An 18416-nucleotide genomic window follows, 5' to 3' on the forward strand; every position below is an offset into this window, starting at 1 on the left:
AATGGTGCTGGGAAAACTGGATATCCACATGCAAAAGAATGAAGTTGGACACTTCCTTAACACCAAATACAAAAATTAACTCAATATGGACCAAGGACCTAACTGTAAGACCTGAAACAATAAAACTCTTAGGAGAAAACATAGGGCAAAAACTTTACAACACCAGATTTGGCAATGACTTCTTGGATATGACACCAAAAGCACAGATAACAAAAGGGAAAACAGGGGCACCTGGGTGGCTCAGTGGGTTAAGCCTCTGCCTTCGGCTCAGGTCATGATCTCGGGGTCCTGGGATCGAGCCCCACGTTGGGCTCTCTGCTCAGCGGGGAACCTGCTTCTCCCTCCTCTGTGTGCCTGCCTCTCTGGCTACTTGTGATCTCTCTCTGTGTCAAATAAATAAAATCTTTTTTTAAAAAAAGGGAAAACAGACAAACTGAACTTCATGAGTACTTTAAAATTGTGTGTGTCAAAGACAATAACAACAAAGTAAAAAAGCAACCGCAGAATGGGAGAAAATAGTTGCAAATTATATATCTGATAAAGGGTTCATAGCCAGAATATATAGAGATAACTCCTTTTTTTTTAAGAGATCACTCTTAACAGCAAAAAAATAAACAATCTGATTCAAAAGCAAGCAGAAGACTTGAATAGACATTTCTCTAAATATACATGAATGGCCAACAAGAAAACGAAAAGATGTTCAATTTCACTAACCACTAGGGAAATACAAAATGAAACTACAATATCATCTGGTACCCTTAGGATGGCTATTACTAAAACAAACAAAGAAACAAACAAAAAACTAGAAAGCAGCAAAGTGTTGATGAGAATGTGAGAAACTGGAACCCTTCTACACTGCTGGCAAAAATGCAGCCACCAACAGCAATATATGGCAGCTCCTCAAAAAATTAAAAATAGAGTTACCATATGATCTAGCAATTAAGCTTCTAAGCACATTCCCAAAAGAACTGAAAGCAGGATCTTAAAAAAATAGATTTTTTAAAGATTTTATTTATTTATTTATTTGAGAGAGAGCACATGAGTATCAGCAGGGAGAGGGGACAAGAGAGAGGTGGAGAGACTCTCAAGCAGACTCTGTGCTCGACATGGAGCAGGACACTAGGCTTGATTTCACGACCTTGAGATCATGACCTCATGACCTGAGCAGAAATGAAGAGTCAGTCGTTTAACTGGGTCACCCAGGTTTCCCAGTCTTTTTTTTTTTTTTTAAGATTTTTGTTTATTTATTTATTTGACAAAGAAAGACACAGGGGAGAGGGAACACAAGCAGGGGAAACGTGAGAGGGAGAAGCAGGCTTCCTGCAGAGCAGGGAGCCTGATGTGGGGCTCCATCCCAGGACTGTGGAATCATGACCTGAGCTGAAGGCAGACACTTAACGACTGAGCCATTCGGGCTCCCGCCAGGCTCCCCAGTCTTGAAGAAATATTTGTAAACCTGTGTTTATGCCAGCATTATTCCCAAGCACTAAAATGTGGAAGAAACCCAAGTATCTGTCTACAGATGGAAAGATAAGCAACATATGCTCCATATGCATAACAGAATATTATTCTGCCTTCAAAAGTTAGGAGATTCTGAAATATGTTACAACATGGATAAACCTTGAGGGCTAAGTTATGCTAAGTGAAATAAGCCAGTCATAAAAAGGCAAATACTGGGGGCGCCTGGGTGGCTCAGTGGGTTAAGCCGCTGCCTTCGGCTCAGGTCATGGTCTCAGGGTCCTGGGATCGAGTCCCGCATCGGGCTCTCTGATCGGCGGGGAGCCTGCTTCCCTCTCTCTCTCTCTGCCTGCCTCTCTGCCTACTTGTGATCTCTCTCTCTGTCAAATAAATAAATAAATAAAATCTTTAAAAAAAAAAAAAAGGCAAATACTGTATGATTTCATTTATCTGAGGTACTTATGGGCTCCTGCGTGGCTCAGTAGGTTAACTGTCACCTTCGGCTCAGGTCATGATTCTGGAGTCCCAGGGCTCAATGGCGGGTCAGCTTCTCCCTCTGACCCTCCCCTTCTCGTGCTCGCTCTCTTTCATTCTCTCTCTCTCAAATAAATAAATAAGATCTTTTTTTAAAGGAGCACCTGGGTGGTTCAGTGGGTTAAGCCTCTGCCTTCGGCTCGGGTCCTGATCTCGGGGTCCCAGGATCGAGCCCTGCATCGGGCTCTCTGCTCAGCGGGGAGCCTGCTTCCCCCTCTCTCTCTGCCTGCCTTTCTGCCTACTTGTGATCTGTCATATAAATAAATAAAATCTTTTTTAAAAAATATTTTTTAAAAATCTGTTAAAAAAAAAAAAAAACAGAGTGATAAATATACTGCTAGAAACATGCAACGGACTTTCAGAAATCTCCTAACCAAGATCTAGAAGCAGAAGCAGAGATCAATACAAAGTCCTGGGGTGGGCTCAAGGGCACATTACCCCACCCACCTCCCCAAGCCCCCTGGGGTGTAGCAAGTAGTTTTGTGTGAATGTGGTTCATTTTGTGAACTTTGTGGGTGTGAGGCAGGGGCCAGCCTTCTGCTGCCATTACAACTCTTCATGTTCTTTTTTTTTTTTCTCTCACTGCTAAAATATAGTTGTAAAAATGGTGATGTCATTGAGGCAGATGGAAATTTTAGTATCATCCTTGAGGGTTTATGAAAGTGCTTGAAACCTTAATCCACCCCCATAAATAGTAATATGTACAAAGAATGAAGTCGTCTGTGAAAAAAAAAATATTTACGATCATTACAGTCTTTTTTTTTTTTTTTAAGAATAGTGGATAACTAGAGCATTTAAATAAATATCTAAGAATACTCTTTTGTTTTACTTTCAAAAATAGTTAGCTGTGATCATTTGTTTAAAAAAAAAAAAGTCTTCAACTGGTTTCTGATCTATTATTACAATCCCATGTGACCTGGTCAAGGCTAATGAAACAGCCATATTTGAACAGTGAGTTTTGAAGCTAGGTAACAGTTCCCAAAGATAGAAAACAATGAATATTATGGATTTGTGCACTGGGCCTTAAGAGCCCTGTGCTGTCTTGAGCCTCCTTACACATACAAGTAGTACAAAGAGTTTAAGACAGGGGTATCAGGGCCTGCTGGGGAAAAACTTTCCTGTTCTCATGAAGAAAAACCTCTACCAGATATTTTGAAACCTCTTACCGACCGTTGGTTAATCTTCAGCCCAAAATGCAACGTAAGGTAGAGCTAATCCCAGAAAGCTGGTTTAAACAAACAGCCACCAGTCTACTGTGTCTTTGAAAAGTCTGATTTTCCTGCTTTGCTCACACACATATTGTTTGGCAAACAGCCTGTGACTCTGAGGCAAATGATGAAGCCGTTGTTGGGAGGTTGGAAGGTTCACGGCAGCTTTACGAACACTGGTTAAGCATCTGCCTTCGGCTCAGGTCATTCGGCTCAGGTCATGATGCCAGGGTCCTGGAAGGCTTCCTGCTTGGCAGGAAGTCTGCTTCTCCCTCTGCCTTTCCCTTAGCCTGTGCTCTCTCTCTCTCTCTCTCTTGCTCTCTCTCACTCAAATAAATAAATAAAATATTTTTTTATTTGAGAGAAAGAGAGAGTAAGCACAAACAGAGGATGGGCAGAGAGAGAAGCAGACTCCCCGCTGAGCAGGGGGCTCCATCCCAGGACCCTGGGATCATGACCTGAGCCGAAAGCAGACACTTAACCGACTGAGCCACCCAGGTGCCCCTAAATAAATAAAATCTTTTTTTTTAATTGTTTAAAAGATGAAAGAGCTAAATCCTCAAATAGAGCAGTAGGTCAATAGATAATTTTTAAACTGTTCTATCAAGAAAAGGCAGTATAGGGACGCCTGGGTGGCTCAGTTGGTTAAGCAGCTGCCTTCAGCTCAGGTCATGATCCCAGCATTCTGGGATCAAGTCCCACATCGGGCTCCTTGCTCCGCAGGGAGCCTGCTTCTCCCTCTGACTCTGCCTGCCACTCTGTCTGCCTGTGCTCGCTCTCGCTCGCTCTCTCTCTGACAAATAAATAAATAAAATCTTTAAAAAAAAAAAAAAGAAGGGCGCCTGGGTGGCTCAGTGGGTTAAAGCCTCTGCTTTCGGCTCAGGTCATGATCCCAGGGTCCTGGGATCGAGCCCTGCATCGGGCTCTCTGCTCGGCGGGGAGCCTGCTTCCTCCTCTCTCTGAATGCCTCTCTGCCTACTTGTGATCTCTGTCAAATAAATAAATAAAATCTTAAAAAAAAAAAAAAGAAATAAAAAGAAAAAGCAGTATAATCGTATTATTTTTTTAAAGTGGTGGTAACTACCAGGAGAGTATGAGCTTCTGTATAATGATGTTGAGAAAAGCAGGAATTTTTTTAATTTTTCTTAAGGATAGGTCCCATGCGTCTCATTAAATTTGTAAGAAAATAAAACAAGAAAAAAGGGTTTTGATAATTATTTTTAAAATAGGTCCCACTGGCTGCTCTAGGAAGAACAAATTGAAGAAGACTGACTATCAGAGCGCCTGGATGGCTCAGTGGGTTAAAGCCTCTGCCTTCAGCTCAGGTCATGATCCCAGGGTCCTGGGATCAAGCCCCGAATTGGGCTCTCCGCTCAGCAGGGAGCCTGCTTCCTCCTCTCTCTCTGCCTGCCTCTCTGCCTACTTGTGATCTCTCTCTCTGTCAAATAAATAAATAAATAATCTTTAAAAAAAAAAAAAAAAAAAAGACTGACTGTCAATAATCTTACCTTGCCTCTGACCACAAGGCAAAACAATACAAAATAGCCCTGCGATGTACTTCTAGGGACCAGTTTCCAAGAGAGAGTATTAAAGACTTAAAGCACTGCCTAAACATTGTATAAACTAGCACATGGAGTCAACATGAAGGGCCTATGTGATAACATGCTTTCTTCTGTTTATTTAAGAGAAAAAAAAAAAGCAGCTTCCCATACAGCTGTAGGTCATTCTACAAAAAAAAAAAAGTCATCTAGCAAAGCCCAATATGGTACCTGCTTTGTTCTGGTAAGGCTCCAGAATGACAAGATTCCATAGTAGCCAAATACATGGAGCAGAGGGACAGCCCTGGGTGCACAGCAGGGCACTGAGCAAGGTCAAACACCCCGGAGACTTGCCCTGGTCACTCCACTTGCAGAACAGAGAGGCCCCACCTACTGTGGGTACAGGAGGGTGCAGAGGAGGGGCAGGACAGAGACTAGGAAGCTGGTCTAGACCAAGATCCTTGAGAATCAGGAAGCCCTTGTTAAAATAAGGATCTAGACAAAGCGTACAGACAGGCTGGGCCTCACATCCCAGTGAGGAACGTGAGACTCACCTGGGGTGCAGGAGGTCAGCTATCTCTTCAGAAACAGGCTCTACATCACCTGTGCGTGTCCACATCTGGAAGACATTGTCTGATCACGCCAAAGACTGGCAGATGTCCTACTGTGTCCTAGCTGCTTCCCTAGAGTGCTGGAAACCACAGCCATGGTCACTGTCCTATTCTGACAAGGTAGCACCAATGTTCACATGCTAAATTACACAGCAGCACTTTACCACGCAGCCCCAAACCCGGCATTCGCAGGGAAGGGTGGGAAAGAAGCCACACACCTGCGCTTCCCATCAGACCCACTCAGGGACCATCCCGCTTCCAAGGAACACTGACTCTCCCCTCTCAAACAGATCCATGGAAAGTTTTCTTTAAATAAGTATTTCTGGGGCACCTGGTGGCTCAGTGAGTTAAGCGTCTGCCTTGGGGTCAGGTCAAGATCTCAGGGTCCTGGAGTGGAGCCCCGCATCAGGCTCCCTGCTCCGTGGGGAGCCTGCTTCTCCCTCTGGTCCTCCTTCCCTTGTTCTCTCTCTCTGTCAAATAAATAAATAAAAATCTCTTTAAAAAATGAATATATAGGGGGCGCCTGGGTGGCTCAGTGGGTTAAGCCGCTGCCTTCGGCTCGGGTCATGATCTCAGGGTCCTGGGATCGAGTCCCTCATCGGGCTCTCTGCTCAGCGGGGAGCCTGCTTCCCTCTCTCTCTCTCTGCCTGCCTCTCCGTCTACTTGTGATTTCTGTCAAGTAAATAAATAAAATCTTTTAAAAAAATGAATATATAGATATAGATATACATAAATAAATATTTCCATGGGGCATTTGAGTAAGAGTATGTATAAAGAATGTGCTGACTCAGGGTGCCTGCAGTAGGTTAAGCCTCTGTCATGATCTCAGGGTCCTGGGATCGAGCCCCACATCGGGCTCTCTGCTCAACAGGCAGCCTGCTTCCCTTTCTCTCTCTGCCTACTTGTGATCTCTGTCTGTCAAATAAATAAATAAAATCTTTAAAAAAAAAAAAAAAGGATGTGCTGACCCGTGCCTTTTCTGGAGCATCTACTTAATCTGGCCAAGGGCTTTTCCACTTCCATGGAACATTCCTCTCTTGGGCGTGTGCCTGCCCCTTCCTGCTTATACCCCTATTGCCACCTTTATTTGTCTGTCCCCTCTCTTCTCCTGCATTCACAAAGGTATCCTTCCGGAGGCCTTTCTTGCGGACCTCATATCTTTTCATTCTTTCTCTTTGAGGCACTGCCTTTCATTATCAGCTCTGTGCTGATGGTAACAGTAGCTGACAATGCAGGTGTTCACGATGTGCCATGCCCGTGCCTGGCACTGAGGGATTAGACGTGGTTCATGTCCCATTTTTATAGAAGTGAGGAAGAAGGGCTGAGGCTTGGTGGTGGGGTGGGAGGAGGGAGGTTGACGTAACCAGTCACCCAAAGTCACAGAGACACTGTCACCCTAAGGAGCACAACCGGGATTCAAACCTGCCCAGTGAACCTCCGAGCCCCCACTGGTAACTGACGCCTTTCCATACTTCACGCAGTTCTCTATATTCCGTCCTTCCCATGGCCTTCCCCGACCACCAATCCTGGCATGGGGCTGGGGGCTTCAGAATGCTGCTGGCCTTGGTCGTCACCATGGCTAACCTGTGGTTAGCTACTGTTAATGCTGCCTCTGCCTCTTCTTCCTCCTCCTCCCTCTCTTCCCACAAACAAGTTCCTCCTCCTGACTTCCTAATTTCTGCGGCCCTTACCTCATTCTCCACTTTACGTTACAGGGAGCCTCCACTGAGCCCTCCTCTCCTCTCTAGTGCTCACCTTCAACTGGTTGCCTTGCCCTGTGGCTTTGACCTCCTCTGCCCTTGGCTAGTCCTCCCTGATCTCCTTTCCTCTCCCTATGGCCTCCGCTCAGGACCAGACCCCTCCTCCCAGCCCTTCCTCCTCCACGAACTTGAAGCCAAGGCCTGCCCTCCCTACCTTGGTTCCTCATGGGAATACACCTTCTAACCAAGGTGGTAACCCTTACGTCTGCAAATGCCGCCTCAATTAGAAATCCTCATATAGGGGCGCTTGAGTGGCTCAGTCGGTTAAGCGCCTGTCTTCAGCTCAGGTCAAGATCCCAGGGTCCTGGAATCGAGCCCCGCATCAGGCTCCCTGCTCAGCATGGAGTCTGCTTCCTCCCTCCCTCTGCTCTTCTACCTGCTTGTGCTCGCGTCCTCTCACTCTCTCAAATAAATAAATATTAAAAAAAGAAAGAAAGAAAGAAAGAAATCCTCATATAGACGGGCACCTGGGTGGCTCAGTCAGTTATGCATCTGACTTCGGATCAGGTCATGATCTCAGGGTCCTGGGATCCAGTTCCGATCTGGGCTCCCCGCTGGGTGGGGAGTCTGCTTCTCCCTCTCCCACTCCCCCTCCCCTGCTTGTGCTCTCTCTCTAGCTCTCGAATGAATAAATAAAATCATAAAAAAAGAAATCCTTACACAGAAAAGGTATTTTATAAGTATTCAATAAATCCAGTCAACGGATACCCACTTGTGTTTCCAAAGTTTTCTACCATATCCAATCACAACCTTCTTGCCCTTGAAACATGCAAGTGATTCCACTCTGTGCTAACCACAGCCTGGCCTCACCTACCCCCTGAGTGGGTGGAGGCCTCACAGATGCTGCTAAGGTCTCCAGCATGTTCCTTTCTGCCCCTCTGTCCCCAAGCCCAGACAACTGTCCCACTGCCTGATTCCTGAGCATTCACATGCAAGACACTGCGGCAGCGCTGGGGGCTCCACTGATGGCGACACCCAGTGCCTGCCATGCAGGAGAGAGAGCTTCATCCGCAGGGTCAAATGGTGACCCACCACCTATCTCTGGCAATACCGAAGGAGCCGTGCAGACAGCAGTGCTGGGACCGTCTAGCTGAGCGCCAGCCTCACCAAGACATTCACGGAGCCCTTGGTCCACGCAAGGTCCTGCTCCACTGTTTACCAGCCCTAGCAGCGTGGCAACATTGCTTAACCTCTCTGCCACACTGTTTCCTCATCTGTAAGATGATGGTAAGCCAGCTACCTCTTAGGGTAGTTGTGAGGCTTAAACGAGGAGCATGTGTAAAGGCTTTAAAACGGTGTTAGCTGGGCAGTCAGTTGGCTCAGTCGGTTGGTTAAGCATCTGACTCTTGATTTCGGCTCAGGTCATGACCTCCCGGCCTTGAGACTGAACTCCCCAGTCGGCTCCCAGCTCAGCGTGGAGTCTGCTGGAGGGTCTCTCCCCACCAGAGCACCTCTCTCCTTCTCTCTCTCTCTCCCTCAAATAAATGCTAAAAAATACATCTTTTTTATTAAAAGATGTAATTTATTTGTCAGAGGGAGAGAGAAAGAGCACAAGCAGGAGAGCAGCAGGCAGAGGGAGAAGCAGTCTCCCTACTGAGCAAGGAGCCTGATGTGGAACTCGATCCCAGGACCCTGGGATCATGACCTGAGCTGAAGGCAGATCAACTTAACTGATCTGAGTTAACTTAACTGACTGACTTAAGTTAACTGACTTAACTGACTTAAGTTAGTTAACTGACTGAGCCACTCAGGTGCCCCTAAAAATAAATCTTTAAAAAAAAAAAAAGAACGGTGTTAGTCACAGGCTGTGCACAGTAAAGTCTGCTATTATTTGATATAAAGTGTTACAGGAAATTAGAGATAAAAGACATCTTTGCAAAATCTCTCTCAGGATCTCAGATACTGTCTGAAAGTATAAGGCCAGCGGGGGGGAAAAGGAGTACAAACAGAAAGTTCTCTCCCCCCTGACCTTCACCTCTAACTCCAAACCCAGACTTCCTTTCTGCACGCACACACAACCCCCGCTGCCCCCCACCCCTACCCACTCCTGCAAGCAGGAGTCAGTGCCTGGGAGCCCTCTGAGCCTGGAGGCTCCTGGTCTCACCCTGTCTCTGGCCCTTAGGCTTTACAGACACACTTGCTCAACCAACAACTCTTCGCTGAGGATCCATCCTCCCCCAGCTCAATGGGGGGCAGTGGTGGGCTTGCAGTCCCCCAGTTCAAAACCATAAACTGACAAATGTTAGGAAGGAACAGAACGTGTGGGGCACGTGAGCAAGCAATAGAGCCTGCTGGGCGCAATCTGGAAAGGCTTCCCTGAAGAGGTGACATTTGGGCTGATATCTGAAAACAGGTGTCACACTTTGAGGCATGGGAAGGCAGGTCTCTGCCCTAATTTTTCCCACCATGACAATGCCTGCAGTGGGACCTACAGGTTGGACAGAGCCCTCAGGGAACCGGGCATCCCAGGGCAGGATCTGAACCTGGTGACTGAAGCCACAGCACCATGCTTCTCCACACACTTTGGGGTCAGGGCTGTGCTGGGCAGCTGCAAGCAGCAGGGTCCTAGATAGGAGACTTTGAGGTGTGCTGACTTCCTGCTCCTGCCTTAAAGGCGGTTGCTCCGCATGAAGGGTTACAGACTCTTGAGGGGCACCTGGGGAGCGAAAGGACTAGGGGAAGAGGACTGGGGCAGGCGGGCGCTGGATGCCGCGCAGCTCTGCGCGGGGACATAGACCTGGGGAGCGGACTCCAGAAACAGGCGAAGCTTCTTGCGGGGAAAACCCTCTTGGTCTCCAGGGGGAAAGCGGGCGCGAACGAGGCTGGGACAGACCGTTCGAGTCCGCCGACCTGGAGAAGACAGTCCCCGGAGTGGGGGTGGGGGGTGCCTGCCGCTGTCAGCTGGCGAGGCTCACACAGGTCCCCCAGATCCGCGCCTGGCGTAGCCTCGGGGACATCGGCGGCTCTCCCCGGACAGTCCGCTCCACGCCTGGGTCTCGAGATCCTCGGCCGGGAGATAGGGGCGCCGCGCCTCTGGGGCCCAGGGGGCAGGGGACGCGGGGACCCCGGGGGCTCAGGGGCGCGCGGAGGGCTGGGGGCCGGGCAGAGAGGGCACATGGCAGCGGACAGGTCCCCGGGCGGCGCCGACTTACCCAGAAGTTCGCCTTGAACAGTGCGCCCGTCATGGCCGGCGCGCGTCGCAGGGGACGAGCCGAGCGGAGCTGCTGGCAGGCGCCGGGTGACCGGACTGTGGCAGCCCGCTGTCCCGCAGCCGGCCTAGGGAGTCGCCCTGCCGCCCGGAGGCCGCCCCGGGTCCTAAACCACGCCCGATAGCGCCCGCCCAGGGCGCACAGCTCCTCCCGGACCGCAGCTCTGGAGTCCAGCGCCGACGCCCATGCCCACGCCCAGGGAAAGTCCCGCGACCTGTGACCCTGGAATTGCCCCCTCGTTCAGGAAGCCTTCAAGGATTGCAAGAAACTGGGCCTGCCGACTTCCCGAATTTGACTCCCTTCCCGCCGACGTGCTCCCCCATCCCCCGACCGAAATCCTGGCGGAGAAATCCAGGCTCAGCCTGATCAGAGGTTGCGTGGACCAGGTGTCAGCTCCGCAGAGCTTGAAGACTGACCATACCAGCGGACGTTTCAGCCAGTCCTGCGTTCTACAGCAGACGCATTCTCTACAGATGAGCCCCTGGCCAGGTTTTCTTGTAAAAGTCAAGGAAAGGTCATTGATACTATTAGCCCTAGACTTTAGGTCCCTTAAGGCGTCCTTCCAAGGCCTCCAAGAGCTCAGCTCCTCCCTGACCTCCTCCCATTTCTCAAGACCCAAGACCCTTTACCACCAATGCCACCCCAGTAGGAGCCCAGAGCCTCCTCCCTCCCCCTGCACTCTTCTACCCTTAGGACATGCATAACCCCAGGACAAGGCCAACCCTTCCCTGCTTTGAAGTACTGTGGTGCTTTGGGACAAAGTAGTGCCCTGACCTACCTGCCCTGAGCCAAAACTGTGGCTCAGAGAGGCTGAATGACTTGCCCAAGATGCCAGGGTATTAAACAGGTGAAGAGCTGGATTAGACTTCTGCCCTTCTAAACAGGGCCAGGGTCAAAGACAGATGTCACCCCCCCCCCCCGGGGGGCAAATCCACCCTGGGCCAAGAGCGTGTGCTCAAGGAAGGGAAAATGAAGATCAAGGGTACCAAGACTGAGTACTCATGGCCACCTGCAACCACAGGCCTGAAGAGGCAAGCATTTGCCCCTTGGGTAGGTTCTGCTTCTGTCCAGACACAGCGGAGGGCAATTGCTGGGCTGATCTGAAGGATAGCTAAAAAGCCTGCCTGAAAATACCACACCCAGTCGCCCTGGGATGAAATCCCACCTGCAGAGTTATCCACAACTAAGAAGATGAAGTGACTCCAGCCCTGGATCACTCCAAGTGGCATGTACCCAGCCATCTGGGTGTCCATCCCTATGGAAAGCAGTGAGGTTAGGAGGAGGGGAAGCCTGGCAGCTCCATCTGGAGGCAGGAGAGGCCATGGTGGACACCAGGAGTAAGGATGAACTGCAAGAGAGGTAAGAAATAGCATGAACTGGGGGTCTTGCCTTCAGCTCAGATTTGTGATCCCAGGGTACTTGGATTGTGTGCTGTGGTGGGCTCCCTGCTCAGCGGAGAGCCCGCTTCTCTCTCTACCCCTTCCCCTGCTCTTCATGTCTCTCTCACCTCTCTCCAAATAAATAAATAAAATCTTCAAAAAAAGAAAAATATATTATAGGGCTGGGTGGCTCAGTCAGCTAAGTGTCTGACTTCAGCTCAGGTCATGATCTCAGGGTGCTGAGATTGAGTCCCTTGGAGCCTGCTTTCTCCCTCTCACTCTGCTTCTCCCCTCTGCTTATTCTCTCTCTCAAATAAATAAATAAAAATCTTTAAAAAAAAAAAAAATAGCATGAACCGGAAGTTGAAAGAAGTTGAAGTTAAGGAAGACAACACCAAGATTTTTCCTGGAAGTTTTTAATATTTGGGGGCAGATATTTTAGACACAATTCTAATTGTCTAAGTTTTAACTTTATTTTTATATATATATACACATATATACATATACATACACATATATATACACATACACATACATGCATATTTGGAAGTCTTCCAAATGTTCACAATGCCTATAATGCTTGATTTTCACAGCTCTGGGGCCAAAGATCCCTGAATTTTAACTCTCTTCCACCACCTGGTGGCAGAATTGAAAATTACAAATGCTTGTCCACACTGACGGAAAATACTATGCATTCATTCCTCAACCTTATTAAAGTCATCGTCTGAGCAAGGTGTTGTGAGTAAAAAGACAAATAAAATGTGTACTATATCTAAGGGTCTACAACCAATTGGAGAGATTTTACTAACAAAGTTAAATAGCAATATCAATTTTGCTATAGCAATTTTGAAGTGACATTAAATGATCAATACTTTTAAGATAACCACTGTTAATATTTTGGCATAATCTCTTCCAATAAAACACATTTGTTGTACATAAAACTTTGAATCTTGCTTTTTTTTTTTTTTAAAGATTTTATTTATTTATTTGACAGAGAGAGATCACAAGTAGACGGAGAGGCAGGCAGAGAGAGAGAGAGGGAAGCAGGCTCCCTGCCGAGCAGAGAGCCCGATGCGGGCCTCGATCCCAGGACCCTGAGATCATGACCTGAGCCGAAGGCAGCGGCTTAACCCACTTGCTTTTTTAACTTAACATTTCATAAGTTATCTTCTAAAGTCATTAAATGCACTTTTCCTAACAAGAACTTTGATAGCACCCAGTGTCAGCTAAATGGACACTCTTGCATGTAGAACTTGAAAATCTCTAGGAAGAGAAATTTGGTCATGTCACCAAAATTTAAAATGCGCTTATATTTTGACCCAATATTCCATGTCAAAGACATAATTCCAAATATATTCTCACATGGACAAAGTGAAGTATGTATAGTTATTCATAGCAGCATGGTTATTCCAGCAAAAGATATGAAACAGCTAAATGTCTATCAATGGAGAATCGGCTCAGTAAACTGTGATATATCTTCATAATGAAATAATAGTAAAGCATTAAAAAATGAAGAAGTGGGCACCTGGGTGGCTCAGTGAGTTAAAGCCTCTGCCTTCGGCTCACTCCTGGTCCCAGGGTCCTGGGATCCAGCCCTGCATCTGGGCTCTCTGCTTAGCAGGGAGCCTACTTCCTCCTCTCTCTTTGCCTGTCTCTGCTTACTCGTTATCTGTCAAATAAATAAAATCTTTTAAAAAAATGAAGAATTTCTTTGTGTATTGATATTGGATAATCACCAGATATTAAGTGGAAAAAAAAAGGATGCAAAACAAGCTGCCATTTGAGTAAGGTCAGAAAAATTCACACACGTGTGTGCACACACACACACACACATTTTATTTTAATTTTTTTAAAGATTTTATTTATTTATTTGTCAGACAGAGATCATAAGTAGGCAGAGAGGCAGGCAGGTTGGGGAAAGCAGGCTCCCTGCTGAGCAGAGAGCCCGATTTGGGGTGCAGTCCCAGGACCCTGAGATCATGACCTGCACTAAAGGCAGAGGCTTAAACCATGAGCCACCCAGGTGCCCCTCATTTTTTTTTTAAAGATTTTTTATTTATTCATTTGAGAGAGAGCACAAGCAGGGAGAGAGACAGAGGGAGAGGGAGAAGCAGACTCCCGAAGGAGCTGGGAGCCCAAGGTGGGGCTGAATTCCAGGACCTGGAGATCATGACCTGCTGAGCCACCCAGACACCTGCCCCACACACGTTTTTTTGTTTGTTTGTTTTGTTTTAAAGATTTTATTTATTTGACAGAGAGATCACAAGTAGGCAGAGAGGCAGGCAGAGAGAGAGAGAGGAGGAAGCAGGCTCCCTGCTGAGCAGAGAGCCCGATGTGGGACTCGATCCCAGGATCCTGAGATCATGACCTGAGCCGAAGGCAGTGGCTTAACCCACTGAGCCACCCAGGCACCCCTCACACACGTTTTTAAATGGTTCCCTCTAAGGAGGAGATCGGGCTGAGGAAACATAGGAGCGGGGGAGAACTACTTTTCATTTCATGCCCTTTGGACCTCTGAATTTGTGAGTTTATTACAAATGCCCCCCCCAATTTTTTTTTTAAGTTTATTTATTTATTTATTTGACGGAGACCACAAGTAGGCAGAGAGGCAGGCAGAGAGAGAGAGGGAAGCAGGCTCCCTACTGAGCAGAGAGCCCGATGTAGGGCTCGATCCCAGGACCCTGGGATCATGACCTGAGCCGAAGGCAGAGGCTTTAACCCACTGAGCCAGCCACCCAGGCGCCCCAAAATTTAAAAAAACAAAGTAACAAAACAAAACAAACAAAAAAAACCTCTTCAATATTATTTCTAACTTTTGCAAAATTTCCCATCGAGTGGGTATACCAATACTTCCTTAGCATTTCCCTAATGCATTCAGAAACATTACTCTGATAAATATAAAAAATATAAACATATCAAAAAATATAAACATTTTTAAGGTTCTTGGAATATAGTGCCAAATGCTTTTCCAGAAAAGTTGTATCGTCTGTACTTTAAGCAGTGGAGGAAGGGGAAGTTTTCCCCAGAGGCTTCAGTGGAAAGATTCCCCCAGGGAAATGGGTGGGCTAAATGATGATGACAACAAATAGCCACTGTCCTCACCAATTCTCCTTCACACTCTCACGCAGTCGGATGTCTACATCCCTCTTCCTCCTTTTCCTCCCACCAACCCTTTCTAGTCATTCTTCCTTAAAACTTAACTGCTTTCTTCGCATGTCTCCCCTTCTCACAAAGCTACCAAGTTTCCCTGTTGTCCATTGGAGTGAAGTCCCAAACATTTCTGCCTGACTTTCAAGACTTTCCTGGGTTTGGCTCCCCCCTGACCTTTCCGATCTCATTGCCCAGGCTCCTGCCCTCCCCCAACCCGAGCCAGTCAGGTTCCCTGTTCTGCCACCCCATCTTTGCCCACGCTTGGCGGGCTACCTGGGTCACTCTTCCTCCTGCTCAAGTTCCACCCGTCACCACTTCCTCAACTTCTCCAGCCCTGCGTGTCTTCTCACTTCTCAAATCTCTGGAACTTGTCATCCATATCACACACACTAGCCCTTAATAATGTATTATTTATATCCTAATGTGCTCTCATCTCTTACCTCCCCAAGAAGACTTCAAAGGACCCAAAGTGAGACTGACATTCTCTCCTGTTGTCTCATGGATTGGACAATGATAGATACCACCGGGGAATTCATCAGCAACAGTTCTACCAATTTTTCTTTCAGTCCTCATAGTAGGAGTCAGCTGTGTCAGTAGGTCTGTCAAGCCAATGTCAAAATGAGAGGCTGGATTTTGTCAGTAAAGTGGGAAGCTGAGTAGATGGAGGAATGGATAAGAGGCTCAGGACAGACAGGAATGGAATACAAGGGACAAACATCCAGGAGGTGGCTGAAGGGCCCAGGGGCTCATTGCATGGTGGGTGAGGAGCTCTGGACTGCATGGAAGCAAGGGCTAAGGGTAGATATGATCAAGATTTGAATTTTCATTAGTTAATGAGTAACTTATTACACACAGGCTTGTTTTTCTGTCAAAAGCCACCATTAAGGCAAGCCACAGAACAAAACAAATTTATAGTATATTTTCCAGAAAGGATTCATAGCCAATATTTATATAAGGAACTTGTAAAATTCAAAAGAAACAAACAAACAAAACCAGACAACTTCATTTTAAAAAGCCGAACAGTCATAAGAATCGTTTCTAGAGGGAAGCCTGGTGGTGCAGTTGGTTTAGTGTCTGACTCTCCATTTCAGCTCAGGTCATGATCTCGGCGTTGTGAGATGAAGCCCCATGTCGAGCTCCACACTCGGCATGGAGCCTACTTAAGATTCTCTCTTTCCCTCTCTCACTATAAAAAAAATTAATTAGGGACGCCTGGGTGGCTCAGTTGGTTGAGCAGCTGCCTTTGGCTCAGGTCATGATCCCAGCGTCCTGGGATCGAGTCCCATGTTGGGCTCCTTGCTCAGCAGGGAGCCTGCTTCTCCCTCTGCCTCTGCCTGCCTCTCTGTCTGCCTGTGCTCACTCTCTCTGACAAATAAATAAATAAAATCTTTTTTAAAAAAATTAATTAATTGAAAAGGACTGTTTCTAGGGCTGGGGCAGGAAATACAAGCTGAGAGCATCTTATAGTGTCAGAAAGTGACACACACGCAAAACAATTAGGGGCATAGCAAAGAAATACAGGAGCCAGATGAAACCTCCCAGTGGGGTCGCCTGGGTGGCTTAGTTGGTTAAGCAGCCGCCTTCCGCTCAGGTCATGATCCTGGGACCCTGGGATCAAGCCCCACCTCAGGTTCCCTGCTCAGCACAGAGCCTGCTTCTCCCTCTCCCTTTGCTGCTCCCTACCACCCCTCGCTTATACTACTAGCTCACTCTCACTCTCAAATAAATAAAATAGAAAGAAAGAAAGAAAGAAGAGGCGAGGGAGGGAGGGAAAGAATTAGAGAAAGAAACCTCCTAATGGCTAAAGCTGGAACTGATATCAACAACAAAAATACTGGATTATTGAGATTATAACCCAAAGTAGGCAACAACTAACCACAAGCCCATATGGATAGAATTGGGTACTTGGATACATAAATAAATGGAGAAATACAGATCTATAGGGCAGAAGAATTCCAAATAATCTATGTAGACAGTTCTTCCCTTACAGGGATGGAGCATAACTGCTCACCCTTTAGTGGAAACTGGAAATAGTGACTCTTCCAAAGAATGCTGTGTGGAAGGGGTCGGGGAGAGAGGAAACTTACCATGAAGAAGCTGACAAACCATACATCAGGCAATATCATTCACAAAGGAAAGGAGAAAGAAAAAAACCCAACAACAATGACAATTCACCTTGGTGGTACATACCTTTGATGTCATGTGACAAGAATGGTGCTTTCTGTCTGTAGTCTTCCAGCCAAAACCCATACCCTCAGCCTAAGCATGAAGAAAATACCAAACTTAAACTGGGAAGACATTTTATAAAATACCTAATTAATACCTCTTAGAACTCTCGCAGTCACCACAAACCAAGAAAGTCTAAAAAACTGTCAGAGCCCAGAGGAGCCTAAGGAGACATGATGAATAATGTGGTATCCTGGATGAGATCTAAGGCAGGGGGAGGACAATAGGTAAAAGTTAGGGAAATCCAATGGGGTAAAGGAGATAGAAAGTAAAATCAAAACCAAAGAAATCTCAATAAAATAAGGACCGAAGTCCATAGTGCATCAGTGTTGGTTCACTGGTTAAGTCAGATACACAGTATGGATGCCCTGGCATGATACTGACTCAGCCCAGGGAGGTATGTCAGCTTCAGTTTACTGGTCAGAGTCGTACCAGGTCTGTCGGTACCTTTGGCCAAATCAACAGGTTCATATAGAAACTTGAGGATGCCAGCGTTCTAAAACAGACCTCTGTGGGGTATTATGCTAAGTGAAATAAGTCAATCAGAGAAAGACAATTATCATAGCCACTCATATGTAGAATATAAGGAATAGTGCAGAGAATCATGGGGGAATGAAGGGAAAACCGACTGGCAAGAAATCAGAGAGGAAGACAAACCATGAGAGACTCTTGAGTCCGGGGAAACAAACCAAGGGTTGCTGGAGCGGGAGGTGGCTGGGGGGATGGGTAGCTGGGGGATGGGCATGAAGGAGGGCACGTGATGGGATGAGCACTGGGTGTTACACGCAACTGATGAAACATTGACCACTACATCAAAAACTAATGATGTGCTATATGTTGGCTAACTGAATTTAAATAAAATAAATAAGTTTAATTTAAATTTAAATGAAAAAAAAAAGAAAAAATGATCGACCTCCACAGCTAATAGGATTTGCCAGCTAAGATTGGGGCTCCTGGAGAACATGACTGAGATGGGTACTGAGTTTGGTCTTCCTCTGCCTCAGAGCCATATCCATACAGAACTAACACAGCAGGCCGGGAACTGCTGTCCTGAGAAGTCTGCTTGCAAAGTTAGCCTGTGGCTGGTGTTCGGGAACCTTCCTGGTAAACAGTTCCCAACACTGATATAAAACTGTTCCCAGGGACACCTGGGTGACTCCGTTAAGCATCTGCCTTCGGCTCAGGTCATGATCTCAGGGTCCTGGGATCAAGTCCCACATCGGGCTCCCTGCTCTGCAGGGAGCCAGCTTCTCCCTCTGCTTCTGCCTCTCTCTCTGTCTCTCATGAATAAATAAAATCTTTAAAAAAAAAAAAAAAAAAAAAAAAAAGCTGTCCCTAAAGGT

The 18416-nt window shown here is 46.9% G+C and overlaps 1 protein-coding gene across 1 annotated transcript in view; it reads right to left on the minus strand.

Moving 5' to 3' along the window:
- The window catches only part of PSTPIP2 (proline-serine-threonine phosphatase interacting protein 2), a 70630-nt gene extending 60081 nt beyond the window's left edge, over positions 1-10549 (minus strand). Inside the window, exon 1 of the mRNA XM_004752223.3 lies at positions 10262-10549. Within this exon, the coding sequence (XP_004752280.1) occupies positions 10262-10294 (33 nt within the window). The 5' untranslated portion in view covers positions 10295-10549. The remainder of the gene's footprint in view (positions 1-10261) is intronic.
- Between the last annotated feature and the right edge of the window lie 7867 nt (positions 10550-18416).

The sequence above is a fragment of the Mustela putorius genome, unplaced genomic scaffold, assembly GCF_011764305.1.
Source record: "Mustela putorius furo isolate JIRA1106 unplaced genomic scaffold, ASM1176430v1.1 tig00003858_pilon_pilon_pilon, whole genome shotgun sequence".
In the NCBI taxonomy this organism is placed as follows: domain Eukaryota; kingdom Metazoa; phylum Chordata; class Mammalia; order Carnivora; family Mustelidae; genus Mustela; species Mustela putorius.